This window comes from Perna viridis, chromosome 6 (assembly GCF_037379345.1).
Source record: "Perna viridis isolate PV_CMFRI_1.1 ecotype Kerala chromosome 6, ASM3737934v1, whole genome shotgun sequence".
In the NCBI taxonomy this organism is placed as follows: Eukaryota; Metazoa; Mollusca; class Bivalvia; order Mytilida; family Mytilidae; genus Perna; species Perna viridis.
This window is the reverse complement of record NC_142450.1, coordinates 46,648,568-46,676,209: the sequence shown is the minus strand read 5'-3', so window position 1 is coordinate 46,676,209 and position 27,642 is coordinate 46,648,568. Positions and strand designations below refer to the sequence as shown.

The 27,642-nt window shown below is 32.2% G+C and overlaps 3 protein-coding genes across 13 annotated transcripts in view; 1 reads left to right on the top strand and 2 right to left on the bottom strand.

The window, feature by feature from the left end:
• LOC148615289 (connector enhancer of kinase suppressor of ras 2-like) overlaps window positions 1–3,286 on the top strand; it is a 60,240-nt gene extending 56,954 nt beyond the window's left edge. For all 3 annotated transcript variants that reach the window (XM_088590099.1, XM_088590098.1, XM_088590100.1), the window contains one exon: window positions 71–3,286. In XM_088590099.1, coding sequence (XP_088446225.1) covers window positions 71–220 — 150 coding nt within the window. In that variant the 3' untranslated portion in view covers window positions 221–3,286. The remainder of the gene's footprint in view (window positions 1–70) is intronic.
• Window positions 3,287–4,394: 1,108 nt separating this feature from the next.
• On the bottom strand, window positions 4,395–7,450 carry LOC148615288 (uncharacterized). Its single transcript, XM_088590097.1, has 4 exons — window positions 7,365–7,450; window positions 6,901–7,086; window positions 6,159–6,249; window positions 4,395–5,936 (listed from the first exon to the last, which is right to left on the bottom strand). The coding sequence occupies exons 1-4, from the start codon at window positions 7,417–7,419 to the stop codon at window positions 5,738–5,740; spliced, it is 531 nt and encodes a 176-aa protein (XP_088446223.1). The 5' UTR covers window positions 7,420–7,450; the 3' UTR covers window positions 4,395–5,737.
• A 3,294-nt stretch (window positions 7,451–10,744) lies between these two features.
• LOC148615287 (acetyl-CoA carboxylase-like) overlaps window positions 10,745–27,642 on the bottom strand; it is a 49,877-nt gene continuing 32,979 nt past the window's right edge. For all 9 annotated transcript variants that reach the window (XM_088590087.1, XM_088590090.1, XM_088590089.1 and 6 more), the window contains 26 exons: window positions 25,858–26,007; window positions 25,418–25,538; window positions 24,926–25,048; window positions 24,592–24,648; window positions 24,319–24,360; window positions 22,975–23,190; window positions 22,703–22,792; window positions 22,230–22,301; window positions 21,801–22,004; window positions 21,141–21,296; window positions 20,532–20,678; window positions 19,932–20,063; window positions 19,608–19,745; window positions 19,306–19,426; window positions 18,485–18,582; window positions 18,027–18,137; window positions 16,644–16,787; window positions 16,033–16,156; window positions 15,385–15,481; window positions 14,942–15,038; window positions 14,586–14,721; window positions 14,084–14,261; window positions 13,196–13,463; window positions 12,715–12,885; window positions 12,413–12,543; window positions 10,745–12,179 (listed from right to left, as the gene is read on the bottom strand). In XM_088590087.1, the coding sequence (XP_088446213.1) occupies window positions 12,065–12,179; window positions 12,413–12,543; window positions 12,715–12,885; window positions 13,196–13,463; window positions 14,084–14,261; window positions 14,586–14,721; window positions 14,942–15,038; window positions 15,385–15,481; window positions 16,033–16,156; window positions 16,644–16,787; window positions 18,027–18,137; window positions 18,485–18,582; window positions 19,306–19,426; window positions 19,608–19,745; window positions 19,932–20,063; window positions 20,532–20,678; window positions 21,141–21,296; window positions 21,801–22,004; window positions 22,230–22,301; window positions 22,703–22,792; window positions 22,975–23,190; window positions 24,319–24,360; window positions 24,592–24,648; window positions 24,926–25,048; window positions 25,418–25,538; window positions 25,858–26,007 (3,439 nt within the window). In that variant the 3' untranslated portion in view covers window positions 10,745–12,064. The remainder of the gene's footprint in view (window positions 12,180–12,412; window positions 12,544–12,714; window positions 12,886–13,195; window positions 13,464–14,083; window positions 14,262–14,585; window positions 14,722–14,941; window positions 15,039–15,384; window positions 15,482–16,032; window positions 16,157–16,643; window positions 16,788–18,026; window positions 18,138–18,484; window positions 18,583–19,305; window positions 19,427–19,607; window positions 19,746–19,931; window positions 20,064–20,531; window positions 20,679–21,140; window positions 21,297–21,800; window positions 22,005–22,229; window positions 22,302–22,702; window positions 22,793–22,974; window positions 23,191–24,318; window positions 24,361–24,591; window positions 24,649–24,925; window positions 25,049–25,417; window positions 25,539–25,857; window positions 26,008–27,642) is intronic.

Sequence of the window (27,642 nt, the reverse complement as noted above, 5' to 3'; positions counted from 1 at the left end):
AATTAATGGTATTATTGTTTTAATCAATGGTATTATTGTTTTTATCAATGATATTATTGCTTTAATTTAGGCCAAAGAACAAGAATTAGAAGCTATAAACCACCTTTTAGATGGAGGACTTGTTGGTGACAACCTCAAGCTATACCAGCAACATTTTCTGTTGTCAGCTTCAATGAGATCTTTACCTGCTGATTCTGATTCTGATGATGAAAGCATATAGATGATTATGATGAGTCTCATGTTTTGTTGTGGAATTTATTGTTGTTAACAAATATCTTAGCTATGGTGATGCTCTAATTGATGTATACATGTACATGTTCCTTACATGTGTATGTCTGTCCTAAAAATGTTTATTTGTTTGAACTTTGAACTCTTCATCTTAACAGTCTAAAATTAAATATGGAACTTCAGCATGATAACTTGTTTGTTGTGTTCAACTTTTCTTTTTTATACCCCTGCTTTGAAGAATTGGAGGGGGGTATACTGTTTTACCCTTGTCATGTTTCTGTTTTTCCATAACACTTTTTTTGGTCACAGTTTTATCAACAACTACTCATCACAGTGGCTTATAATTTTAAGGCATTCTTCCTGATGGTATGTGGAGAAATACATTTTCAGAAAAATTCAACAATTACAGAGAACTTAGTTTATTTTTTACCAATTTTGAAAGTTGAAAATTTCATCGCATTTTTCCCAGCAACTAATCATCACAGTGGCTTGATATTTTAGTACATTCTTTCTGTAGGTATGCCAGGTGGTGGGATCTATATTTAAACAAAAATTTGACAACAACTTTCTGTTTACCAAGGATTTTGTTTATCGCTATTGAAAGGAGGGGTATCACTAGTGAGCCATCACTTACAGATATCTTATGTTCATTCATCAACTTCTGTTTAATAGATTGGCAGACCTACTGTTGTCACAGGCAGGGTATCCATATTTATTGGACACATTTCTAATTTTATGATTATACATACAGCATATTGCCCAATAAGACAAAAATTCTTTGAAATCTTGTCTGTTGCTTTTATATGTTTAGACTGCCAGTCTGTTGTTGTTACCAAGTGGCTATTTGGTTAATGGTGAATGTTAGATATTTTGGTAAATTGTAATTGTACATTATGAGTAAAAACACAATTTCCATCTCATTTAGTTATATTGTGTTCAAGAAGTTGTAATGGCAATATAAAAAAATACAGCATGATTAACTCTGTTGCTGCTAATGAAGATATGGAAATCATAACTATTGAACATATATATTTTGTGAATGGATCACCTTCCAAACATGATATGATATGGTTCTCTTATAAACTGAATTATTGGTTAATCAAGACACATTAGCTGTTAATAATTTAATTAGATTTGTAACAAGTTTTCTCATTGGTTAATCTCTTTGAGCAAACCAGGTTATTTTGTGTAACCTGGTTTGGTACCATGACATCATTAACATTGATTAGTCCACACTCAGGAATTCAAATAATCCCAAACAAATTAATGTTTTGATTACAAATCAATTATTAATCATCCATCAGAAATTAAATTATAAGGAATGTTTCTAATTTTTCGACAGGTTATATTCAAAACCAGGTTTAGACCACTACATGGTTTATATGAGTTTAAACTGGGTTTAGACCACTACACAGTTTATATAAGTGTAAACTGGGTTTAGACCACTGCACGGTTTATACAAGTGTAAACCGGGTTTAGACCACTTCACGGTTTATACGAGTGTAAACTGCTGCAAACCAGGTTATTTCATATAACTTGTTAAAAAATTAGAAACATTCCATAAAAAAATTTCAATAAAATAGTTGTTGTAATTATAAAATACTCCAGTTGTTATGTTGTTTTGAAGGTACAATTATAAATAGATGATTGGTCTAATTGTTACATTATGATGTCTGAATGATGTTTATAATGATAGGTATTATGATGCTTTAATTAAATGATGTGTTCGGTTATAACTGCAATATGCTGGGAAGATAAACATATAGTATCCTCCTTGCACTGTGAAAGTGATGTAGAAATATGTAGAGAGTTTGTTATCTAAATATTTAATTCATTTTCACTCTTTTTTTAGCTCACCTGGCCATAGGCCACATGAGCTATTGCAATCACTTGGCATCTGTTGTTGTCGTTTGTCATCATTGACATTTTCTTCAAACATCTTCTCCTCTGAAACTACCAATTGGATTTGGATGAAACTTAAGATGATTGTTCTGTAGAACAGCCTGCACAAAATGACTGTTTGGATTTATGATCTGTTAAAAAAATAATGCTGCCATTACTAAAAATAGAACATTGGGGTCAGAAAGCATATTTTTGCTTATATCTCCAAAACCATTAGATTTAACCAAATTCTGAAATGGGTTAAAGTATTCAGCATGATGAGATCTGTCTGTAATCAACTTTTGGTGAAAATCTGTTGGATTTATTGTCCATTTTGAAAGTTTTTTGCAAGTTTTGATGTTTTTACTTTCAAAAATCTTCTCCTCCTCTGTTTTTTTACGGTATCCTAAACAAAATAATTGTTTGGATTTTTGATCTGTTAAAAAACATGGCCGTTGTTACTAAAATAGAACATAGGGGTCAGAGAGTAGAATTTTGCATATATCTACAAAACTGTTAGGTTTAGCCAATATCTTTCAGTTGCTGAAATGATCCTTATTACAAGGCCTACAAAAGTCTCTCAGAGATCAAAGTTGTCAGACAACTCCATGTAAGAGTTATAGCCCTTGAGAGGTGAAAAACGACTTTTTTTACAGTTTTCAGCCTATATCTTGAAAACTATGATAGATAGAATGAAAATTTCATTGCTGAAATGATTCTTATTATAAAGCGTACAAAAGTCTTCAGAGATCAAAATTGTCGGACAACTCCATGTAAGAGTTGTTGCCCTTGAAAGGCAAAAAAGTTACGTTTTTAGCAGTTTTCAGTCAATATCATGAAAATTGTAATGGATAGAATGGAACTTTCAGTTGATGAATTGATCCTTATGATAAACTCTTTGTTAGAGTTATTGCCTTTGAAAGGCAAAAAATTAACCAGGTGAGCGATTCAGGCTCCTAGGAGCCTCTAGGTTTTAGTTTATCCAGGACCAAGTCATTTAATTAATTATGAAGTGGATTGTGAAATTGATTAGAATGCATGAGCCTTTAAGCAAAGGCATGAGCCATAAAATTTGGTGGTTTCTTTCTAGTGCAGTTTGCAATCTCTACGCATTGGTGTTATAAATTATTGTTTTGTCAAAAGAATATGATTTTAACTAATAAATTTTTATATTGTATTGTGTTATTTTTCTGAATTAGATTTGCTGATTATGTATAGGTGGTATATGAGAATCACCATGTCTGTCTATTTGTCCCCTCCATTGTTTGTCCACATTCTTTTGCAAGTATGAGAACTCTTAAACCGTGTTAGGGATTTTGATGAATTTGAAGGAAGGTTGTGTATTATATGTAAATATGTATAAAGGAATATTGTTATAGTCAGAGGACTCAAAAGGAGGAGGTAGTCCCAACTTCAGGTTACTCCTTGTAAGGACAAGTCCTGTTTAACTGCTTTAGGGATTTAGATAAAAATTTTGGTATCATGCAGATATGTATGAAGGAAAATATTTCTTGCTGGAGGACTCAAAACAAGAATAATTTAACTTCAGGGTTAAAACCTATAAGCGAAACTCCTGTAATTTATAGAGGTTTGATGAAATTAAATAGGAAGGTTTGACATCATATGTAGATCTGTAATGAGGAATATAATTGTTTGTAATTGTTGTAGAAAGCTTCCACAGGGAGATAATCAAGTTTAGTTTTACAATTTACATAACTCGATTTGAAGCATATTGTGAACTTGCTCGCAGTGATTCTAGTTTGTAGAACCATAGAATTAAACATTGATGTGTTCATTTGAGCAGAATAAGCAGAAGAAAGAAAAATGAACTTCTTTGCCATCTAGGTTTCAGTAGGTAGACATTTGCCAGCCTGCTTTCTGTAAGACTGTTTTTGACTTTATCTTTTTGAAATGTCTGAAATTTCATTGATCATTAATTTGTACACATTAAGATCTTCTGTATGTCCATCTGTCTGTCTTTTTCATAAACTGTAAAATATACTTTTTGTATATGTTACAGGGCAAATTGGTATCCAGTATGATCCTGAATCCTCCTAGGGCAAATTGGAATTCTTTGGAATACATTTTTGAATGGAAGATCCAGTTAGTTTTCATTTTTTAGTCAAAGAACTTGTACCACTCAAAGAAACACATCAAACTGTATAGGGTCATCTTAGATCCATGTAGGATGGGCAGTTTGTATTTTGTTGTCAACCTAATAGTGTAAATACATCCTGTATGCCCATTAGTGAATTGAGAATTAATTAAAGAAATGAAAGCGGAGAACAAAATGTGAAAAAATGTCAGGAATTTTTTTTATGTTGAATTTAACTGAAATGATTTGAATAATTCCATTACATATCAATCCTTAGAAACCGCTGTTATTGATAATTCTATAAACACTGTTAAAGGTTTGAGTTGAAAAAGAAGTTGAAAAAAAATATTGATTTGTCACATTTTTCTTTATTCATTTACTTATTATTCTAACATGAAGCTGTACTTAACTCTTCTACATGTACATGTATCAATTATGTAGTGCAGGCTGCATGGAACTCTCACATGTAGTGCAGACTGAATGGATTTCTCACATGTGGTGCAGACTGCATGGAATTCTTACATGTGGTGTAGATTGAATGGAATTCTTACATGTAGTGCAGACTGAATGAAATCTTACATGTAGAGCTGACCGCATGGAATTTTCACATGTGGTGCAGACTGAATGGAATTCTCGCATGTAGTGCAGACTGAATGAAAATCTCATGTGTAGTGCAGACTGCATGTGATTTTCACATGTGGTGCAGACTGCATGGTATTCTCGCATGTAGTGCAGACTGAATGAAAATATCTTGTCTAGTGCAGACTGCATGTAATTCTCACGTGGTGCAGACTGCATGGAATTCTCATATGCAGTGCTGACTGCATCGAATTCTCACATGTGATGCAGACTGCATTATAATCTCATATGTGGTGCAGACCGGATGAAAATTTCATACGAAGTATAGACTTGGTGAAAATCTCACAAATTTCACACATGGTGCTGACTGCATAAAAATCTCGTACGTGGCGCAGACTGCATGAAAATCGAACACTTGGTACAGACCTCAATGAAAACTCATATCACATGTGGTACAGACTGCATGACTGCATACAAATCTCACGTGCTACACACTGTATGATAATCTCTCATGTGGTAGAGATTGCATTGAAATCTCGCATGTGGGGCAGTCTTGCACGTGATGAAGACTGCTTGGAAATCTCGCATGTGGTCCAGACTGCATAAAAATGAAGCTTATCTGTATTGCTGAGCACATGGTCATTCCCAATTATAGACGTACTACAGTAGTCCTTGTATGATTTATTCTCAGGCTTAGAAATACCAAAGTTTTGTGATTTGGGGTTTAGCTTATCAATCAATAAATGAGGGAAGTATTTGCATATAAAAAGTTAAGTTACTTTTTAATCTAGAATTGAAAATAAAAATTTTATTGAAGAGTGGTCCTCTATAAGTAGTATAACCATACACCCCCACAAAATGACAGGCATGGTATAAGCAGTATTTGTTAACACCTGTCAAATGTCTTTATTCATGTTTAAGCATATCATCCTTTGCCTCTGTCAACATCAGTACCTAATAGTAAGCATTCTTGCCATAGTGCCCATAGTCATCATGGGCATTCAGTTGACTAAGTTTGTGTTTTCCAGCATCTGTGACAGGTGTGATTGGTTTGTGGTGTCTCCTGAATCCTGGGGGTTCTCCACCCTTACCATGGTATGGGTTTTTTTCCTTGGTCAGGGGCTTCTTATCATCAGATTTATTCTTTCTGTGGCTATTTAAAGAAATGCAAATACTCAACAGTGGTACCCACGACAGAATAGGTATAAATTGATTCAACATTTGCTACCCAAAAACCGGTGGTAAAATACCTCTACACGTGAGCGTGTTATTTAATATACTGGTACAAATATTTTACAATTTAAATAAATTGGAGTTACTACGTATTTGATAAAAAAAATAACAATTTAAAGGTCTTTAGATACAAATCACTCACCATATACAGGCTAGTACTCTTGGACAGACACATGGGATTATCAGTAATGCAGCAACAATACTCGCCAGGTAAACCCACCATGGTAAAATCTCTAAAAACAGACAAAACTACAAATGAAATGCAGAACATATTGTACATGGTTTGCCAGTTAGATCTGTCATGGTAAAATCCCTGAAATGCATGGTATATAGTACAACTCTGGACAGATAAACCCACAATGGTAAAATCCCTGCAGAACAGGTTTTACGATACTGACATGGTAAATCTATCGTGCTGTAATCAGTAATATCTCTGAGATACAGGGCAGATCTAGCATAATAAATCCATCACGGTTGAATCCCTGAAATACATGACAGATAGTACAACAGCATCAGATCAACCAACAATGTTCTGATATACGTGATAGGTTGTAGAACATGGACCAAAATGGTTTTGTACAAGTAGTTGGTTTACGTTTTCTACTTGTTTCGTTTAAAGTGTGTACTTTCCTGATTTATACAAGTTTTAAAACTATATACATGTACAGTGTTTTCCTACTTCACTTTATCTGGAACATTTCGCTAGGTCATGTGTTCTGTTACATTATCATTTTGTTTCAGTGCAGATAACCGAGTTTTACTTCATTTTGCACGTTGTAGTATTAGCGAAGGTGTTGCGGTAGTTTTTAGGTTGTATCTTGAATTATTTGATAAATTATACATTTTTAAATTATATTTTTATCTCGAAAATAGCATTGTTTTACCTGAGATGTTACAGACAGGTGGGTCTGGGGTCCAGCTGGATCCACTACATGTCAGGTTAGAACTACCAGATATTGTATAGCCAGGGACACAATATATTTCGTAGACTTCTCCTGAAGAGTATGATGCCTTGGTTTCTGTCAGTGTGTATGCGTGCTCGGGTAGAGTTGGTCCACTACTGCATTGTCCTGAAGAACAATTAGAGATTGGGAGGAATTTGATTTTCCTGGTATTGTCCAATCCATTCTTTCCGACAAAATTTTATACTCGATGTTTCCTTTCTTCCAAATAATATACCAAATCTCTGAACTTAGTGTCGCCCGCGAGCAGTGTGTTATGTTTTGAAAACCATGCAATAAATTGTTGGTGCTTCTTAGATAATTTCATTTTTGCACCCAATTACTAAATTTGCCTGTACATACCTAAAACAATGAAATTATGAAACTATGATAAGGTATACATGTACCTGTAATAACTGGAAAGATGAAGCTTAGTATGGAGAGAACAAGAATGGTCGTCATCTTATTCGGGCTGTTTAGCTTTGTTTAATATCTACAAACATGAACAATACAGTTGTTAGTCATTAAAGAAAAGGCCAATAATAATGGTTTGGCATTGAGATGTTGTTGAAAGTTTGGAAAGGGCTTTGTTTATAATACGGGTGTTGTTGAAATACTGAAAGACTATATCGAGTAAATTCGACAATGCTGATAAATTTTAGAAACGTATCAAACATACTGGACCAATAGAGACAACAATGGACCAAGTGTACAGTACCAGAAATATATTTGACAATGAATGTCGTGAAGTTAAGACAAGAAGACCGACTTATACTTAGATAAAATGTAGCATAACAGCGTATGTATCGTACTAAAATTATTATCATTTCTGCTTTTGTATCTTAATATCCGTGATATATAATGTCAATGATGAAAATGTGAGTATGTTGGGTGTATTCTCATGTTACACTCTGTGCCTGAGTTACGGAATAAACGCTTACATTATTGTACCATCACTGACCAACTCTTTTCCTTCACTTATATAAATTTGAACTAATTTTTCCAGTCCAAAAAAAAAAAATGAATGTTAAATTGCTTTGAACTTACTATAGTTGAAAAATTAGTCCATTTCAATAGTCACATTTTCAACATTGAAAAGTAAAATGTATTTAATCTTTTGTAATCCTCTCTTTGTTAAATTATTAAATGTAAATTATTACTTTTGATGTATACATATGTGTTTGGTCATTCAATCATTTAAAATTCTTACTAAAGTTCTTTTGTACAATTCCTTGTAAAAACAAACATGGGTGACTTTCTGCAAATGTCTTTCATTTTTGGTATCAATTTTGTGGTTTGTCAAAATTATACCAGTTTGTGTATTGTTAATAACCTACCGAATTGATGGACAGATTCCAAGCAATGGTCACAAAAAGGAAAGTTCATAGAACAAAATGTGTAACATCAAGGTAACAAACGGAAAGTTGGAAACAACTGCAATGATCCCGACTTGGTAATAATATTTCCGATGGTATCCGCAATACAAACAGACAGTAAACATCGCCACCGGGAAAAGTTGGTAAAAAGCACACATACGTTACAATGATGATATTATGAAAATCCATCGATTTTATCTTCATTTTATCAGAAGCAGAATATTTCTCAATAAGATCTAGATATCGTAAATAATAGAAAAGGGAAGAGTATGGTGAAACCCAACAAATAAAACCTTTTGAAGTATTGTTTTTTTTTAACCAAGGCCCAAACACAATAAAAAGTCAGTGGTTTCTAGTATTGGCATACCTTAACACCTGACAATGTCCTGGGGATGCTGATATGTTTTAAGATCAAAATCGTTTCGTTTGTCATACATTTTTGTACCGAGATGACTTCTAACGTCGAAATAGAGGTAAATGCTTCAAAAAGACAATGAGGAATCTGCATCAGTAGTCTCTTTAATTTCTAGCCCTGGTGGGTAAATGGACGAAGCTATTCTTCATAATTAAGATTGTTTATGGAGAGATCTTTACATCTAAATGTGATATTAAATATTCTATCTTCTTTAATAAGCTTCTTGTCTTTCACAAGATTTGGAAGGAACTACGATTCACACCAATAAAGAAACAGGTTGTCTAGGAGAGGGGTACAATTAGTGCCTGTTAGAATGCCCATAATTTGATGAAAAGCATCCCTCCAAATATTATGAGAAACTAGAATATATTCACTACTGATCACCTGTGGCTCAGTATAGAAGCTTTTGTCTTTTTTTGTTCTAGCGGCAAAATATGTAGAATTGTAAACTAAAACAACAAAATTGTAAGAATTGCCACTCTCGTAGTTGAATGCTTTGTGGATGATTTCTTTAAGACAGATTTATGTAAAAAGACTTTTGAAAAACAACCATGAATAAATATTAATTCTGTAAATTTATCTTGTGAAAATACTGTGAAACTATAGGGTACTGAATTGATTATAAACTTAATTTTTATACTAATATTGGTAATATGTGTAGGAAGGCATATCAGCATCTAAATGTACTAAAACATTAGGGTCCATTTTTGAATAGACTCACAAGACTGAACATTTTCCATACTTTCACTCTTAGCAATTTTAATTTTTGCCCTTTGAAATGGCATTTCTGTACTGGTAAAAATTCTAAAAAAAACGAGAAAAAGTGCAAGAAAGAACACTCCGTTTTGTGTATAATGACATGTCTTGCTCATATGAAGAATTTTTGGATCATGACAGGATGCCTTCTCTGCATATTCACCAAAGAACAAGAGCTGTCGAAACCTTTGAAATCCTAACTGTGAAATCATATAATTAAACTTTCAGGTACAAAAATATACCCATATAACCCACCGTTTAAAACCAGTATTTATAGTAAGTAAAGTTCTCGTTCTGCTACAGCTACTTTATAGAACAGTTTTTTGCACCATCCCAGGACAGAAAATAATTTTTTCTCATTTCAAGAGTTTAGTTCGGTCCTAGAAAGGCTCGGAATGCTGCTGTTCTGCATGCAAACAGCTTCTTTCGCTTCATCTTTAGTGCTACAATGTAGTTGCCTGTCTTTATGTGATTTACATTGTCCATGTATGCTTGTAAAATGCCCTAGTTACTAGTTTTTTTGATTGCCAATTTATGTTTTATCTTCAATTTGTTGTTCTTTTGATTTTTAGCAATGTCTCTTTATATGTACAGTCTCTATGTGTCTATTTATATGTACAGTCTCTATGCTTCTATTTATATGTACAGTCTCTATGCTTTGCATGTCTTGTGTATGTGATATACATGTTTTTTCTGTTAAAAGCACAGCAGAGCTTATGTTGTCTGTTATTATATGTACCGAATCTAAACCAAGTTTTTTGTACTTGTATTTAATTTATGTCAGGTATGGTGGTATATAATGTTGAAAAGTCAAAAGTTTTATATTCATTAACTTCAGATTTGAAGTTATCTAAAAGTATGATTAATACCACTACCCAAGTAAATAATTCCACAGTATTTCTGTTGTCCCTCCTTCACTGATGACACAATCACTCCTACAGACAACTCTTTTGTTTAACAAGTAGATGATTCTGCTTTGTATCTTTATATGGACTCTTATGAAGTTTTATAATATAATAACATGTCCTCCGACTTCTCACTTAAAGGACAACAATTTTCAAGTAAAGTGTTGTTTGCCTTCTAGGAATAGGTTCCAATCAAAATGTTAGCATTCATGAAGCCATTTTTCTCTGCTTTGCAAACAGATACTTCTTTATAACCAATGAAAAATATAATACCAGTTTACCATATGTAGTTTCCCATGGACAACATTCTAACTTTTTTTATTTATAATGAAGAGTCAACACATAAGTACCTTTATTATAAATATCTAATAAATTATCAACAGCACTAATTCTTGTAAAAAATGTAGACAACTTATAATAATAGTTTGTATAGTTGAGCAACACTTGTTTGGTATAAGTAATACATGTATCATAAATAATAAATTAACAAAACCAATGTAAAAAAACTTAGCTAAATACAAGTTCCTACATCTTAGTTCGAATCTAGAAAAATAATTCAGATAAAAAAATTAGTACTTTAATCCCATAACCAAGGATGAAACATGGAAAAGAACATTCTCAAGAACTTAGCACCCAATTGATACAACAAGAAAATATTCAGAACTAAATCACACTATAGAGAGTGAGCACTGATTGTGAGTTACTTATAGGCCTACTAGCCTATCATGACTGACATGTAATACAGATAATAACCTACAGTCATCAAACCCTACAGTAATTATACAACCAATTATACCTCCTCACATTACAGGTGCTGACCTTTGACCTATAACATGATTCAGCTTTCAAAAAGATTGAAAAAAAGACAAAAATAGAAACTTATAAAAACTAAAAAGGCATTATTTATAGAAACACAAATTTATTCTAAGTAAAAAGATCAGTTAATGAATAAAATAATTAATTCATCAAAAAGCTTTAAACAAATACAAAAAAAATCATTAAATACAAGCCCTTTTACAATGAAATCACTTTCAGATGTTTATTTTGTCCACTTTGGCAAAATTAAGCAAATAACGGCTAGGAAAACTATATTTTTACATTTACAGGCAAATCTAATTCAAATAACGAGAAAATATTAATGTTGATTTTATACTGATTTACATATGATAATAATGTTATTTATATAAAGTACAGTTCTAATAATAGAAAAGTAACAAAATAAAAAAAAAAGATCTATGTGCTAAGAAGTTATTTAAATCAATAGTCATGACAGTACCTTTGAAGCATCAAGTACATTGATTGCACAGAAAATTGTAACTTAACCACTCAACAAAGAACTCCATTCAGAACAAATTTGATAGTTCCAACATGTTTGCATTACAGGTCCCAATAGACAGACCAATAACATATACAGTTACATGAACACGAAAAGGTTATATTTGTTCACGTCTCCTACATAAGTAATATACCTATATGTTCAAGTCAACAGTTTATTCCAGTTACTACCCTTGATATATAGACTACTCTTGGGCGTTTCATTAGGTACAACAGTTTAACACTTCTGGCAGTTTACATTGACACAACAAGGCAATGTAAGCATTAAACATAATAGCACTTAAAGCAGAAGACAAAATCCTTATGTTTGTCATCAGTAATCATGAGTCCATACTAGCCAGAATACGAGACACTTCTGTACGCTGACTTGCTGACATATGCTGAGTTATATGTACAATAGAATCCATAGCTACTTCTGGGTAATCTTGTAACAAACTGTTGGAAGAAAACGAAAACAAACTGAATTGCATATATTATTCACAACATAAATCCTTTAAGATATTTTTTACTCATCATATTAATTTTCAGTGTGTTTCCACTTTATCAACTGTAATTCATATTTTTACGATATCTTTGTTTATCACTTGATAACTGAAGTGTACAGTAAGACTAACCTTCTAACTTATAGTAATACATGTTGCCAGCATAGACACTGTATATTGACTCACCTTCTAACTTGTTGTAATACATGTTCCCGATGTAAACATCGTATATTGTCATCAATAGAGTTATTGCCGCGTCCATCTTTCTGTTCTAACAACCATTCAACAGCAGATTTATCATCTTCCCATTTATAAGCCTGAAAAATTCAAATTAACTTGAAGTGAATTTTATTTACATAAGATCGAGTACCATCATAGAAAACAGGTCATTTGCTTGGCTATATCATTATTCAAACTATTTTTGTGACAATTTCTATCAACTTTCAAATTCCTTTTATCACTAAAAAATAATTGGAAGATTTATGTACGTTTGTAGCTCCTTGATCCTCAACAAACCACCTGCCCAACATGGACTTCAGCTGTCCCTCACTCTGACTATCTGTAAACTGACGGATTTTCTTCTTGACTTCATTCTCTAACAATCTTCTCCTAATGTGCCAGTAGAAAAACTCTCTACTACGTGACCATTCCAGGACATCCTGTAAAGACAAGAATTTAAAATCAGTTTTATATGATTCACATCTCAACTTGACAAGTCAGGACTCAACATTTAATCTATAAAGACTATCATTATAAATTCACAAACTTCATGCTTCCTGGTTAAGGTGATTTTGCTGGATGTCTGATGTTAACTACCAGCAAAGTATTTTGTTAAACTACATGTATAAAACACTTGACAATGTTAAAACCTTGCAATCATTGAACATTTTCTTTCCAATTTTCTTATTTTGATTAAAAAAAATATTTAGGCAATTTAAAGACTCATAACTAAGTTCATTTCTCACTCACAGAGATGACACTCTTTTCCTCCATACGTCCTGGGGTATCATGGAGATCTGCAAACTGTACTGCTACCTGGTGGTACATAGGTAATAATAAGTCTTTTCTTTTTTTCAGTTCATCTTCAAGTTTTTTAGTTTGCTCCTCTGAAAGTTCAGGACTGTTCATCTGCTCGACAATCTGTTTCACTTGAGGGTCAATACGTTTCATTGTTGTTAATAAGTCTTTCTCACGGAACTTTATTTCTACTGTTCCTTCTGGTTCTAACACTCCTCCCCTGAAAAAAATCAAATAAAAATCAAGATGGATAAAAAATATTTCTGTACGAATTAATCCATACAAATAATATGTGAAACATAAATAATTGTAAAAACCTGTGAGCAAAGCTCACTTTATATATGTAACACATCTTGACCTCCCTTACCAGATACCATATAGGAAACTGCTAAAGTTATTCAGATGAAAAAGCAAAATTGGAGGAACTCAAAGGTATCAACTAATGAAGAATAAGTGCAAGTTCCATTAATTCCATTCAGTTGTCTCACAGGGGTTGAAGATTAGAAGAAAGTGCCCCCTTGTTTGGATAAAAACTTGGGACAATAGGATAAACACATGATCATGTATATACCTCCTGCTATTCTACAGGAGATGTAAAAACGCAGACAAAAACAGGAAATTAACCAGAGAAAGGGAAAGTTATTTACATTAATAAATAATGTAATAATGTCAAAATTCCTTGTATTAATACAATTTTCTTCAGTCACAAAATTTAGTAGCCATGAATAACAGTACACTGTATATTCCTATATAAATCAATCATTACATTATGAAAAGAATTGTAGAGGTCAAAATCCTCAAAAATCCAACTTATAAGTTACAGTCAAGAAATCCTTTTACCTTGAACTTTGATCAGCAAACATTTCCATGTAAGTTGGGTTGATTGATGGATCGACTACCACCCAGGCTCCACCTCTCAGCTCTCCAGAGGGAGGGATATAGATCATGATTGGCTGTTTATATTCTACTAAAGCATCAACAATGTAGGATCCAAACTTCAATACTTGATCGTACATATCTGAAAAATACAAATATTACAGATAATGATCCAAACTTCAACACTTGATTATACATGCCTGAAAAGGACAATCAGCATTACAGATAAAGTGAAAAAGAGCCTCATGTTCAGAACTAAACAACCAGCATTAAGCATATTCAGACCTACAAAATATATTGATATAAATTCTGCATACTTTTTGTGATTACATTTATCATATTATTACATCAATTTGTAGTTTTAGGCTAATTCTGATTCAATGATCAAAATCAATGCAAAATAATTTTTTTTTTTTGGACAAAAAACATTTTTTTCTCAAACATGTTTGACTGCCAGAATAAGTACCTTTCATTCCGCCAGAGAAACCTCTCCAGTTGGCAAAGATCATTAAAGGTAACTCCTCTCTGTTAAAATCCTTTAGAGCCTGAGCTGTTTTATAGGCAGAGTCAGGAAACCATACTTGTCCAGCTTGTTGTAGTACCTGCAATAAATCAAAGTTTATCTAATTCATCTTGTGTCCATAATGTTTTCAACTGTTTAAAACAATACTTTTTTAGTCCCATTCTAGTTGATTGAAACTTATTTGACATCGTTTGAATCAGAGAAAATTGATGATGTGTTGCATGAAGTACAAACTAAAAAATTTAAGCAGACATATCAACTGCAGAAAAAATGAGGAAGATAAATAATAATCACAGTACCTTTAGTTCTGAATCTGGATTGGCTGGATCAGCCGGTGTAGATGTCTCCACTGTCCTGGTTTCTACGGCAACAACTCCCATAGGTATACCTCCTAACCTGTAAAACCACAATAAATAACACAATTAGACATCTGTAATAAGGATCAGGACTTCTTCTTTTCAATTGTTATAACAAAGTGATGAGAAATAATTATCTAAAAACTATAAATTTTGATAAAATAGTCATGTTGTATTATAATTCAAACTGCATTGTGTTATAGTAAAATATCATTTAATTCTCATAAAAACAGTTCTCAAAATGATTCAATTTTGACTTTTTTCTCTCTAAATATTACCTAAAAATAAACAAGACTCTCTTACTTTGTGTAAACTTAGAAAGACTGTGTGTTATACTCAGAAGGTAATATAACTATTGATACGTTAATAAATAATCCAATCCTCACCTAGCTCTTCCAACAACTACTGTTTGTGCCCAGGCAGCCATTATCTCTGAAAATGAATCCTTGTCAAAGAATCCTGACTGCCAAACTGTCTTTCGATCTACAATAGCAAGTTCAAAGATTAACAACACATCAGAAACTAGAAATAGAAAAACATAATATAAGAATGTAAAGTAATGCTAGTTACAGATATCAGTTAAAAGATAAATATAGAATGTATAATATTTAAAGATTTGAAAGAATTACTTTGGATTAGATGGTTCCAACATGTCAGTCCAACAAGTAAATTGTTATTTGTGAAAAACAACCAAACAAACAAACAAAAAAAACAACAAAAAAACCTGATATCTTTACTTGCAAAAACGAAATATTGACTGACTACAAAATATACCAGTGAACACGGTAATGAAAATTCTTTAAAATAGTATCTTCAAATGGAGAGAAAATTTGAAGTGGTCAATCTTGATATCATGAAAATTGTTATGTTTTCCAATGTAATGACATTACAACAAATACTTAATATAATTTTACTTTTATTTTAAGGTATTTTTAAGCTAGATAATTACAAGAATTTACCATCAATGAAGTGTGAATGATAACATTCCTCAGGTATCAATTTACATGATTTATAAAATATTTGTATAAGTTTACCAGGATGTGGTCTGCCTGCCAACATCCACCTAGGATCATATGGAGCTTTGGTAGGAACAAATTCTATGTCTCTCTCTATAGGGTCATGTAGTAAGTTCATCAGTGGTAGTGGACTTCCATGTTTCTGTAATATTTAAAGAAGGCTTAAGTCAGCTGTTTTAACATACCGATTGCAAAAAAAAAACAAAACAATCTCACTACTTATAGATCAAGTACTATCACATGACATTGATGTTATTAACAATTTGGAAATAATAAATTTGCTATATTTGCATACAAAACAAATTTTACAGTTAAATGTGATTTTGTCAGTCAATCCAAACAAACTTTAAACATGTGGTACAAACTTGAAATAACCACTTGTACTGTGTACCTGAATTGAGATCATTTCTTCATTGACTGAACAAAGATAATAGTCATTGTTTAATACAAGTTACTTATCAGCATACAAAACATGTCTAAACCAAAACCTTTCTAAAAAAGAAATACTAGTTAAATCTCAGTAAATAGTATCTATGTCGTATTTATGTAAATCTGTAACTATGGCAATACTTCCTACTTGTAGTATTTTAATATTGTTCAATAATGAATTGAAGTACAGAAGTCCTTACCTCAGGCATGTATGATAAATATTGTAGAATTTTAACAACACCATCAAAGTCGTTGGCTACGACATCATGTGATACTCCATTATTATACATAATCTGTACACCACCGAGCTGGTTATTACTGGAATATACCTCTTTACCTAACACCTACAAGGACAAGAACAAACAGAACTGTACACATTGCTTCATTTATAAATAAATAGTTTTATTATTATATTATAAAACTACTGTACAAAGTATTCCGCGACTGCTTACAAAAATCATGTGATAAAACACATGACTACAGTACAATGGAAAAAAGAATGGATATGGTGAAACATAACAAATTCACTAGCACATAACCTAGATACAAAATAGTAAATACTTTCAGATATCACCAAAAGGTCTTCAGTAAGTGTAAACACACCTTTATTAAGTTCTGAAGGGCCCTGACAACAAAAGGTAAAAGAATGATGATAATTCTTCAAAATCAAACTAAAGAGTAGTATAATGACACATGAATGTCCAACATTTCCTGACAGGTGAATGAAATCTGTGGTTGGGATAAACTACAGTCAAACCTAGGTAGCTTGAACTCCAAGGGACCATTAAAAAGGCGTTCAAATTATCGGGGGTTCGAGAAATCGAAGGTTATATATTTCTGGATTTTTTTCATTGCTGGTCCGAGTTCGACTTTATCGATAGAAATTGCTTACTTCCTACGAAGTTGTGTTAGTTCATGGATCTTTTCCATTCTCTTGCGGAAGACTATGTTGATTTGTGGACATAAAAAATGCTGTTTCTCTTTTAAAAATGTTCAGAGTTTGAGTTCATTGGTCAATAATTTGTGTTCATCCGATTTTCTAACATGGTTTCATCATACCGACTTCGGAACATTTTCAAACTTCAATCACTGTTATGTTAAGATCAAAACCACCTAATTAATGATGACTTAAATATTACCTGTAATTAACTAAAATGACACTGATTAATGATAGGGTTTCGGTTTTTCACACCTTTTATTACCCAAGCTGACAAAATGGCTGACAAGCTCGAGTTATTGAGGGTTATTCTCTAAGATTTATTACCGAACGGACCGACTAGTCAGTTCGAGTGTTTGAGAAATCCAAGGTTATTTATATTAATTATATAGGAAAAGATTTTGGTACTTTGAATTGTGTCGAGAAATCCTGGGTGTTCGAGCCATCCGAGTTTGAGCGAGTGAAGGTCGACTGCAATTTTTAAGGCCCTTACCACTCCCTCTATATACAAGTACCGGTACTATTTTTGTTAACTTAAGTTATTTTGGTAAGATAGTTTTCAAAGTTAGGATGTAAGTATGTAAGTTTGACAGAAAAAAAAGTGGTCTAACTGACATTCCTCCTAAAATGACTATGTATTAAATACCTTATTGAGAGCACTTGCTCCAGTCAGAATAATATTAGAATTTTCCACTTGAATGGTTCTCTGACCAAGTCTAACTAGATAAGCACCAATGCCTATTGCCCTGCATGTTACCTACAATGAAATAATGGAATACATCTTACATGCAACAACTATGTCGGTTTTGTTCAAGAGATTTTCTAGTATGTCTGGATTATTCAAGAGACATTCTTTGTCTGTAATGTTACTTCACATCCATTGTTCTTGTGACATTCTTATATTGCTTAGTACCAATACAAGTATCAAAGCAAAATGACATTCCATTTCACTTTTCCTAGTACAGTCTTATTCCAACCACTCTGTGATAAGCTGTTTCAAAACTGGATTGTGTATCTTTCATTTATTTTCATGTTCAGCAGAAATTGGTCCTTTTTGTTTCTCAAATAATTATAAGCAATAAAATCATCGTTCATCCAACTCACCAGATTAATGGTAACAATATCATCATAAGCTTTAGATGTTTCTCCAGCAATCATCCCTGATCCTTTCAAGTTCTCCACCCCAAGACCATCATCTCTACCTGAATTAAGATAACAGAAATCTTTACCTTTCTTATTAATTAAAGTCAGGACAAATTTGGGAAAATATCTTCATTTGTAGTTACCCTCCACTATATGTAATCAACTACAGTTGAAATGTGATTGAAAATACTGCAAGCATTGATCAGTTATCCCAACAAAGTTATCCAGAGCATTGATCAGTTATGAGGATAAAGTTATCCCGAACCTTGATCAGTTATGAGGATAAAGTTATCCCGAGGATTGATCAGTTATCAGGACAAAATTATCCGAGCCTTGATAAGTTAACAGGACAAAGTTATCCAGAGCATCGATCAGATATCAGGACCAAGTCATCTTGAGCCTTGATCAGTTAACAGGACAAAGTTATCCTGAGCATTGATCAGTTAAATGGATAATGTATCCCCAAGAATTTATCAGTTAAAAGGATTAAGATACACCAAGCATTGCTAAGTTAACAGCACACCAGTACCTTTTTTTTTCTGGGCGGCCAACCGGTCTATATATTGCAATTTGAGCTATTTACTATACTACACTTCAAATATAGAGTTTATCCTGTATCATATAAGTGGAAAAAAATAGAAAAAACATACACCATTTCTTAAATTACCATGTCATGTTCTCAATTTGAAAGATAGGAGGTCCGTGTATTTTCTACTGGTCCATATAACATTATAACAACTGGCATATGAAAGTAAACAAACTCTTTATAAGTGTAATATTACCTATTATGTCTGTAATTTTGTAACGAGATTCACCATCATCCTGTATTAGCTCAGCTCTCACAGAATTCACAGCACTCACTTTCTTGAAGTCCTCTGGGCTCAAATACAGGTACTTAAAACCCTGAAAAAGGAAATGGCTGGGTGTCACAAAACACTAATATTTTGACAAAGGACATTATAGCTTTAAATTTATACTAATTACCTGTCTTGATTTTCTTATACTGTGAAAATAGCCTAATTTTCCAAAGCCTAACAAAAAAAAACATTATTCATTGGCAGTTAAGTTTAGTAATACAGTGTACCTTGTCAGGATCAGTTGGATCTTCCCATGCCACTTTAAACAGATGTTTGACTTCATCTGCTAGTCCTATCCTAGCACCACTGTTAGCTGAGATGTAGATCCTGGGATAGCCATGGTGTCTACCATGTTCTGATGCTCTCTGAAAAAATATATTACATTCAATTACCATACTACATATAAAACAATTCTATAATTAAAAATATTGTAGGAAGTTGTTACAAGGAACATGACATCATTCTAATTCATTGATGCCCATCATAGGCTAAAAGTTGTTTTTGAACCATTTGGTACTAATAAATGGTAACAATAATTACTATTTCTTTACCTTAAACAGAATATCTTCCTGTGGTCCAAAGGATCCTATCTTATAGGTTATATCATTACTAATGACAATAATCTGTCTGCCTTTAGGATAGAGTGGTGTCTTCAATGTCATCTGCCATGCTACCATACCAACCTATAATGGAACAGCATACATATATTACAACATTAGGTTACAAAGTCAAAGATCGTATTAACTTTTATTTATATACATGTAAGACACATTGAAATAATATCCTTTATCATCAACAATCAAGACTCATTGTAAACTTATCATTATTTCCCCATTCTTAACCAGTGATGCATGACTTTTTTAACCACAAGGAATTGATTAAATTTCTGTGAGAGAATTCCTGAAATCAATTCTAACTTAGCTTTTTCAGGATTTTAACTATTCCTCCACTTGATAAGGTAAACTTTAAGATTTCACCATGCTTGCTTGCATGTTTAGGCCAAAAAAAAATATGTGTGGATACGGTCACCTGACCGACCCCCATTTCATCGCACAGTTAATACACATTTTTTTCCCTTACCATCTAAAGTGGAGAAATGTATAGAATTTAAACCACTCCTCCTTGAAGGAGAATCTGTATTTCTTCTTTACCTCATTTTGTCCTGGTAGCCTGTTTTGCATTAACATATTTCCGCGACTATCTAGGACCAGTTCAGTACAGGAGAAGAGGTTGTCTGGGATAACATTTTCCTTTAGTTTGTGTAAAGAGATGTAATCCATCCATTGTTTCAACAAACCCTGGAAAAAGGTAATTGTTGTTACACTATAGAAGGATCAGACAACATTATAAAACAATAGAAACAAAATAAAAATTATTTACCTTTATTACCTTAGAATCATCATTCTTCAAGGCTATGATAAAAAGATAGAAATACTATGTGCAGACCTCAGTTGTTGATACCCTCGCTACCCTCCCTAGAAACCCTATAGAAGACCTTAAAAGTCATTAAGATAGGAAAACAAAACAGGAGGTGTACAATGGCATCATGTGAATAGAATGCATGAAAGTTTTATCAAATTCAATTCAGCAGTTTGAAAGGAATCGCAGATTAGAACTTGGGACAGATGAATGTACAGCATGATCACTTTATAGAAAGGTTGTACATTCACAATGAATTACTTTAAAGAAAACCTTTTACTTCCCATGCGAAGATATTGGTTCCAAACACTAATAAGAAATATTGATTATAGGGAGTTTACCTGTTTAAACATTTCTGGGAAGTCATAAACATAGGTTGTGCCAGACTGTTGGGCCTGGAACCTTTTCAGCTGTAGAAGGTCTTTTGTAACATATGGTGTACTGATCAACAGTCCATGTAGTGGTCCCTGCTTGGTCCCATATGCTTTAAACATCACCTAAAATACAGTCAGACAGATTAGTCTGGTATCAAAGTTATTTTCCATCATCATCTTTAAAATTCAGTTTTAACATTTATATGTCAATTTACCTGTATAACATATGTTGTAATGCAAACACTTTGGGTCATTTGAAAGTGATTTTCTGTTTGTGGATATTTCATGAAAATTTTTTTAAAAATTGTAACTTAGTGTAAAAACGAAAAAAAAAAAAAAAAAGAATAACCTGTCCAAACCCTCCAAACATGGAAACCTGTTAAAAAGGAAACAATGAATATAACACAAAATAAATCAAAGACCTGTATAACTGAATCTTAGTATACATCATCAAAGACCTTTCTAAACTGAATGTTCCAAGACTGTCCAAACCATAAAATCTTCTAAGGTCACTATATGTCAATATATTTTTCAGCTGTGTAAACCAAAAACATACTTAAAACTGAACCACAACTCTAAACTTTCACTATATAAAAGAAGGGTCTACTGAGACAAAGCTTTATCTACCTGTCCAGTTCTATGATCAGTTTCCTCTCTGTAAAGACTTATATCCAGGTAATATCCACTTTCATTTGTAAGGAATAATCTGATTGGTAGACGCTGCCCACTATGTGCTAGCCTGATTGTAAACTTCAGTTCAGCATGGAGTACTCTCATCTTCCACAATCTGGTACCATATCTCATTACCATACTTCTCACAGTGTCCTCCAACTAATAGCAACATTAACTTATTTATTCTTTATCTAAATTTTTTATGAAAGCTGGTCAATTTTTTGTTGAAATTTGTATATTTGTAACAATCTGTAAACCATATTAATTTGCATTTAATTTCATGTACCAATTTTTTATTTCACATAACAATATAAGATTATCTAAAGATTCAAAAGATCTTTAAATTCATACATGTATGATTTGAAATTATGTACCGGTACTTACCTTTCCTGGTTCTGTCAAGGTCAAAGTTGGGGCAAAGTTCAAGAACACATGGTTACAGTCAGTCTTCCTTGACTACAATATGAAACACTACAGATTATGATAGCACTACTTGTTATTTAAAAGCTGCTTTAATTATATCGGCACATTAAATATTATGTGGAGCAGGGACATCCTCTGTATAGCTTCAGTTAATTATCCACAATTATTTCTTCAAATAGGGCAGAAAATACTTTCTTAGTGGAGAGCCTTCTGCTGTATAAAGCCTTCACCTCAAGGTCAATTATTGTACAAAAATACTGGAACGTTAAAGAAAAATAATTAAACTTTTTAATAATAAAACTGTTTAATACCAAATATATTAAATGCATACAATAAAGTAATAATGCAGTAAACAACAAGTGACTTGCATAAGGATGGGAGAATGGTAACAAGTGACTTACATCAGGATGGGAGAATGTTAACAAGTGACTTACATCAGGATGGGAGAATGCTACTTCTAGAGAGTCCATAGCCTCTAAAAGGGTCCTTTCTGCTTCATTCTGTAGGAACTCAAAAGATGCTTCCTACAAAATCAAATATTTGTAGGACATGTAAATGGACATGTATCATTTCAATATCAAATGGTAATATTTGTTTTCTTTAAGAAAATTCCCTCCTTTGCATTATTTAATCCAAGTGAGTAAACTAATGTTAATAAAATTAAACTCTTGAAGTCAACTGGAACATACTTGATAGAAGAACTTACTTTTGTGACAAGATCAGAGTGACGAATGATAGCCCTAACAAAGAATCTGTAATCAGTGACTTCTTGACCTTTAGCAACCTTTGCTTTGCCAAGATACAAATGCATTTTGTGATTGGACACTTTAATGGCCTGAAGGTCAAAGTTCCTCATTCTGTTTATTTCCAACTGGAAAGCCAGTGCAGGTTCTAAATGTCTATAGATTGTATCCTCAGAAAACTGTCAAAAAAAGGGAAAAACAGTCAGTACAATGTATGATGGAGAAATGATATACTGTATTTTCTGAACTATAAGTCGATGTGGAGTATAAGTTGAATTGCCTAATTTTGACCAAAATCGACGAAAAATACATAGGTAAGTCGAATTCGGCAGATAAGTCGAGGGTCAGACGTGTGCATTTAATAGATTGTATATGTCAGCGGAGATCTGAGTTGAGCAGTTTGTTTTCAACAGCATATTATTCCAGTGATGTTACTAAGTATAAGATTTCTGAATTAAATAAATATCTGTGTTTTTGATAAAGTGTACTTTGTCCGCAAGTTCAATTATTTTTATTGAATGGCGTGTCAATGGTTCTGAAGCCATAGATCATCAGGAGTATGAAATTGTAAACATGTCAAATGTGGGCAGCCATGTGTGAAATAAGCAGGAAATTTGTTTGATGAATTGGTCATTATTATGAGCAATAAACAATATTACCTGGTATTACAAAATACAATAAAAAGTAATTGTTACCCACAAATTTGGTTGCAATAAGCCATTTAGATAACACCTTGATTGAATTATAATTTGAGCCACCTGCGAATGTTTTACAACATACCATAAATGGGTATAAATTTGCATATTAAAAGACTGACAACTCCAAAACACTCAATAATGTTTTCCAAGTTAAAAACAGTTTTTGTTAACATATCTGCTAGAGTTTATCTATATATTTAAACGGTTTCTAAGTTTCAGGGTTTTTATTAACACCATCGTATTCATTCATAAAGGATAGCCGCAATGATGAATAATGTTTGATTTCAATCGCCAGTTTGACTGTTTGAGTGATGGCTTTACCAAAAAATTTGATATTAAAGCAATCAAAAGTGAACTAAACAAATCTAATGAAATGCATTGTAGATGAACAATTTTCTTGAAAAATCCTTAGACAAGTCGAAGTGGACGATAAGTCAAGGCTGACACTATGCTAAAAAAAATTATCGACTTAAAGTCCGGAAAATATGGTAAATGTTTTATAAACATGGAGTTTTTGTTTGAACAGATAGACATAAGACTATAATTTTTTTACAGGAATACTATGATTTGATTAATCTGGACAGGTGCAAATAAATGTGCAATACTTACATCAAATTTAGCCCTGTATGTAAAATACTTGGGGAACTTTTTCTGCAAAGAAATAAAATATAAATGAAAAAGAATCCTAAAAAGAGAAGTTGACAAAGTAATATGATTATGACATTTTGTTTTAATAGGTCTGAAGCATGAATTACCTCGAAATGTCTTTTTACTGATATATTTTAGATGAATATCACAGACAAAAGAGAAGACTTAAATAATTCTAAACAAATACATAAATAATTCAATTATAGTAACAGAAGAGTTACTGCCCATTTGTACCTTGTATGATAAAAAGAATGTAATTCTTCTGATTCCTTTCTCATTCAAAACTTCTCTCTGAAAAATACAAACAAAATCACTGATTACCTGATTCTCCCACATAACATTTTCATCTTTAATTAAATTCAGTATTTAAACATTGGATTTATTTCTTAGTTTTCAAATTTTCAAGACTTGACTGTCACAATTTATATTATAGTAGAGACTTTAAATTAAAACTTAATTCATAGAATTGTATCATATTTTAATTCTTTCATAAAATTTATAGAGTAAAAGGATGACCATGTACATCTAAGCTACTTCCAATTCATGTCATTCAGATTCTAATTCTTACCTTAGATTTACAGAAATTTTCAAACATTTTAGAGATGACCTCATCCTCATTGTCTTCAAGCACGACTGAAGACCTTATGGCAACATTAATAATGTGAATAGGTTCATCTATGTCTGACATACTCTGTAAATAAAATATATAGTTAATAAAACAAACCAGTGGGAAATCAATCTTTGAAATGGTAAATCCTAAGCCTGAAGGTTTAATTTTGTAAAAACTGGAACTGATCATATTTCTTGCAGGCCAAAGATGGGTGTAAAAAGTGTGCTATATGTCAACTGTACACACTAATTGTTTCCAATAATATTTAGAGACACCAAAGGAAGTTCAGTTTTCCTAGATGTGGGTTACTATGCTACAAAAATGTTGTAATATTACTGCTTCCATGAAATATAATGTACTTTAATTTCTCTAATATGACAGATATAGTTTACCAAAACTCTACTAGCTGATTGCCCACATCATGCAAATTATAATTTTTATAGGACTCACATGTATAGAGATGGTATCTTCCTTTTCTCTGGATGGTGGTGATCCAACATCAGTGAACAGATTTGGACTGTCTGATGGACTGGCATCCATAGAGAATCTCTCCATTACTTTGTCAAATTTACTTAAACAAATAAGACATATTACATAAAACGAGGCGTAATACAGGAAAAATGGTACTATCATGACTTATGTTATCATATAAGACCATTTATCTTCATCAATCATTTTGAAGCAGAGTATTCATTTTATTTCTCATTTTCTTTCTAAACAGTAGACTTTACTAGGTCTTGCATAAAGAATTTTGTTAATTTTCCATACTGCAATTAAGCTTTAATTTTCAAAGTACTATTTCTACACATTATAATTTCATACCAAATAAAATATACAAACATAATCCTTATTATGACTTAATTGTAATACAAAAAAAATAAACTCTTTACTTATCAAAATCTTCTAGAGAGTTAAATGATGCCATGATGCCAGTTCTCTGACAGACAGGTGACTCAGCAAGCTGATCTATATGAACAGCAGTATGGTCTTCCTTTACCTCTGTCATCTTCTCAGAACTATCAAATCTCATAACCATCATCCTAGAATATAATCACACATAAATATATATAAAAGGTGATCTCTTACAAGAAATTAACGATCACAATGAAATATTTCATCAATGACAATGTAAATACACATTATGGAAGCTGATTTTTGCAGCTATCTCCGACTGTAAAGTAAACAAAGGCAGTATCAGGAACTGGTAACAACATTGGAAAGGTTATAATTGTTAGATTCTTCATTATAAGGGAGATCCACTATCAAAGCCAAAGTATCCTACAAACAAATACAGAACACAATTATCTGGTAATGAATTGACAGATACAAAAAACGCATGCAAAATATATTATAAAATTGTTTGAATAAAAGACAAATAAAAAATGTTCATATTAATCAAGCAGGCTGATACTTACCTGTATCATACAGATATCAGTTTATTATCCCTGACATATTAGAAGACATTTATTCTCTGATCCCTAAGAGGACATGTTTTGTATTTAGGTGGGAAATATTATGATGTATCTTACATTGCTCTGTGTATACTACTAGTGGATAAAATACATTCATCAATAAAATTCCATCACCATGGCCACTATTAGTAATTCTTTTTTTATTTTTTCATATTTCGAGTTTCCGATTCTGTAATTATATGGTTGCAAGATTGAATCAATATATTGTCTTTGGTGATAAAACTAGTCTTGTCATTGCTTAAAATGTATAAAAGCTTTCCTCAACAATGTTTTGTAATTATGAAAGTGACAATGCATTTAACATAAATCAAATAGAACCATAGGAGCTATGACAGAGAGAAGAAAATCAATTGATACCATCTGGAATAAATGTTAACTACTACTCTATGATGACATGTTTAAAGTCTAGTAAGATAAACTATTCTAAGACCATATAAAGTGCTTCTTTATCAAACAATACAATATATCATGTAGTTGATGCCAAAAATGTTAATGTGTGCATCTCAAAGTGTGCAAAATAAGCTTAAAGTACATTCAAACATGTCCCTTGGTAGACAAATATCTACACAAAAATCAAGCCAAATTTTCACTGCAAACTTGGCAGATAAAAAAAGTTGTCTCTTATTTTAGAAACTAAAATGCTGAAACTAATACGTTAAAATCCCCAAATTTTGTTCAATAAAACTTAACCTTTTTTCAAAGACAGGCTTCAATAATAGTCAAAGCAGGAAACAGAATAATATTCCAGTAACAGGGTGTCACTCAATCTTACCTGGAATGATCCATTTTTCTATTTATATAACAAAGGTATTTTAATCTATTGGTACATAACAAAAAATCATAAAAAGATAAATGTAAGATTCATGGAAATAACTTGGAAGCAACCAAAGACAAGATTGTGAGTTTTTGTCAAATTACATGTACTGTAAACACAATCCCTGGGAATTTTAGCAAGTTATTAATTCACATATCTTCATCTGGTGCTGTTTTACATATCATTATCAGGCAGAAAATTTCATAAAATTCAAATACTAGAATGGCCAATAGAAATAATTCAAGACAAAAAAGCTCTGTCAACATGGCAGTACAAATATTACATGGAATAAAAAACTTTATCTTGACACTTTTCATTATCCCAGTTATTCTTTATCAAGCCTAGTGGTTCTGTACTAAGTTTGAAAGTACCTATACCAAAATACTTAA

Excerpts from the sequence above, each read along its gene's own strand:
- LOC148615288 (XM_088590097.1), bottom strand. The coding sequence starts at position 7,419 with ATGACGACCATTCTTGTTCTCTCCATACTAAGCTTCATCTTTCCAGTT. Across the intron at positions 7,087-7,364 it reads CATCTTTCCAGTTATTACAG|GACAATGCAGTAGTGGACCA; the intron begins GTACATGTATAC and ends ATTGTTCTTCAG. Across the intron at positions 6,250-6,900 it reads ACCTGTCTGTAACATCTCAG|AGATTTTACCATGGTGGGTT; the intron begins GTAAAACAATGC and ends GTCTGTTTTTAG.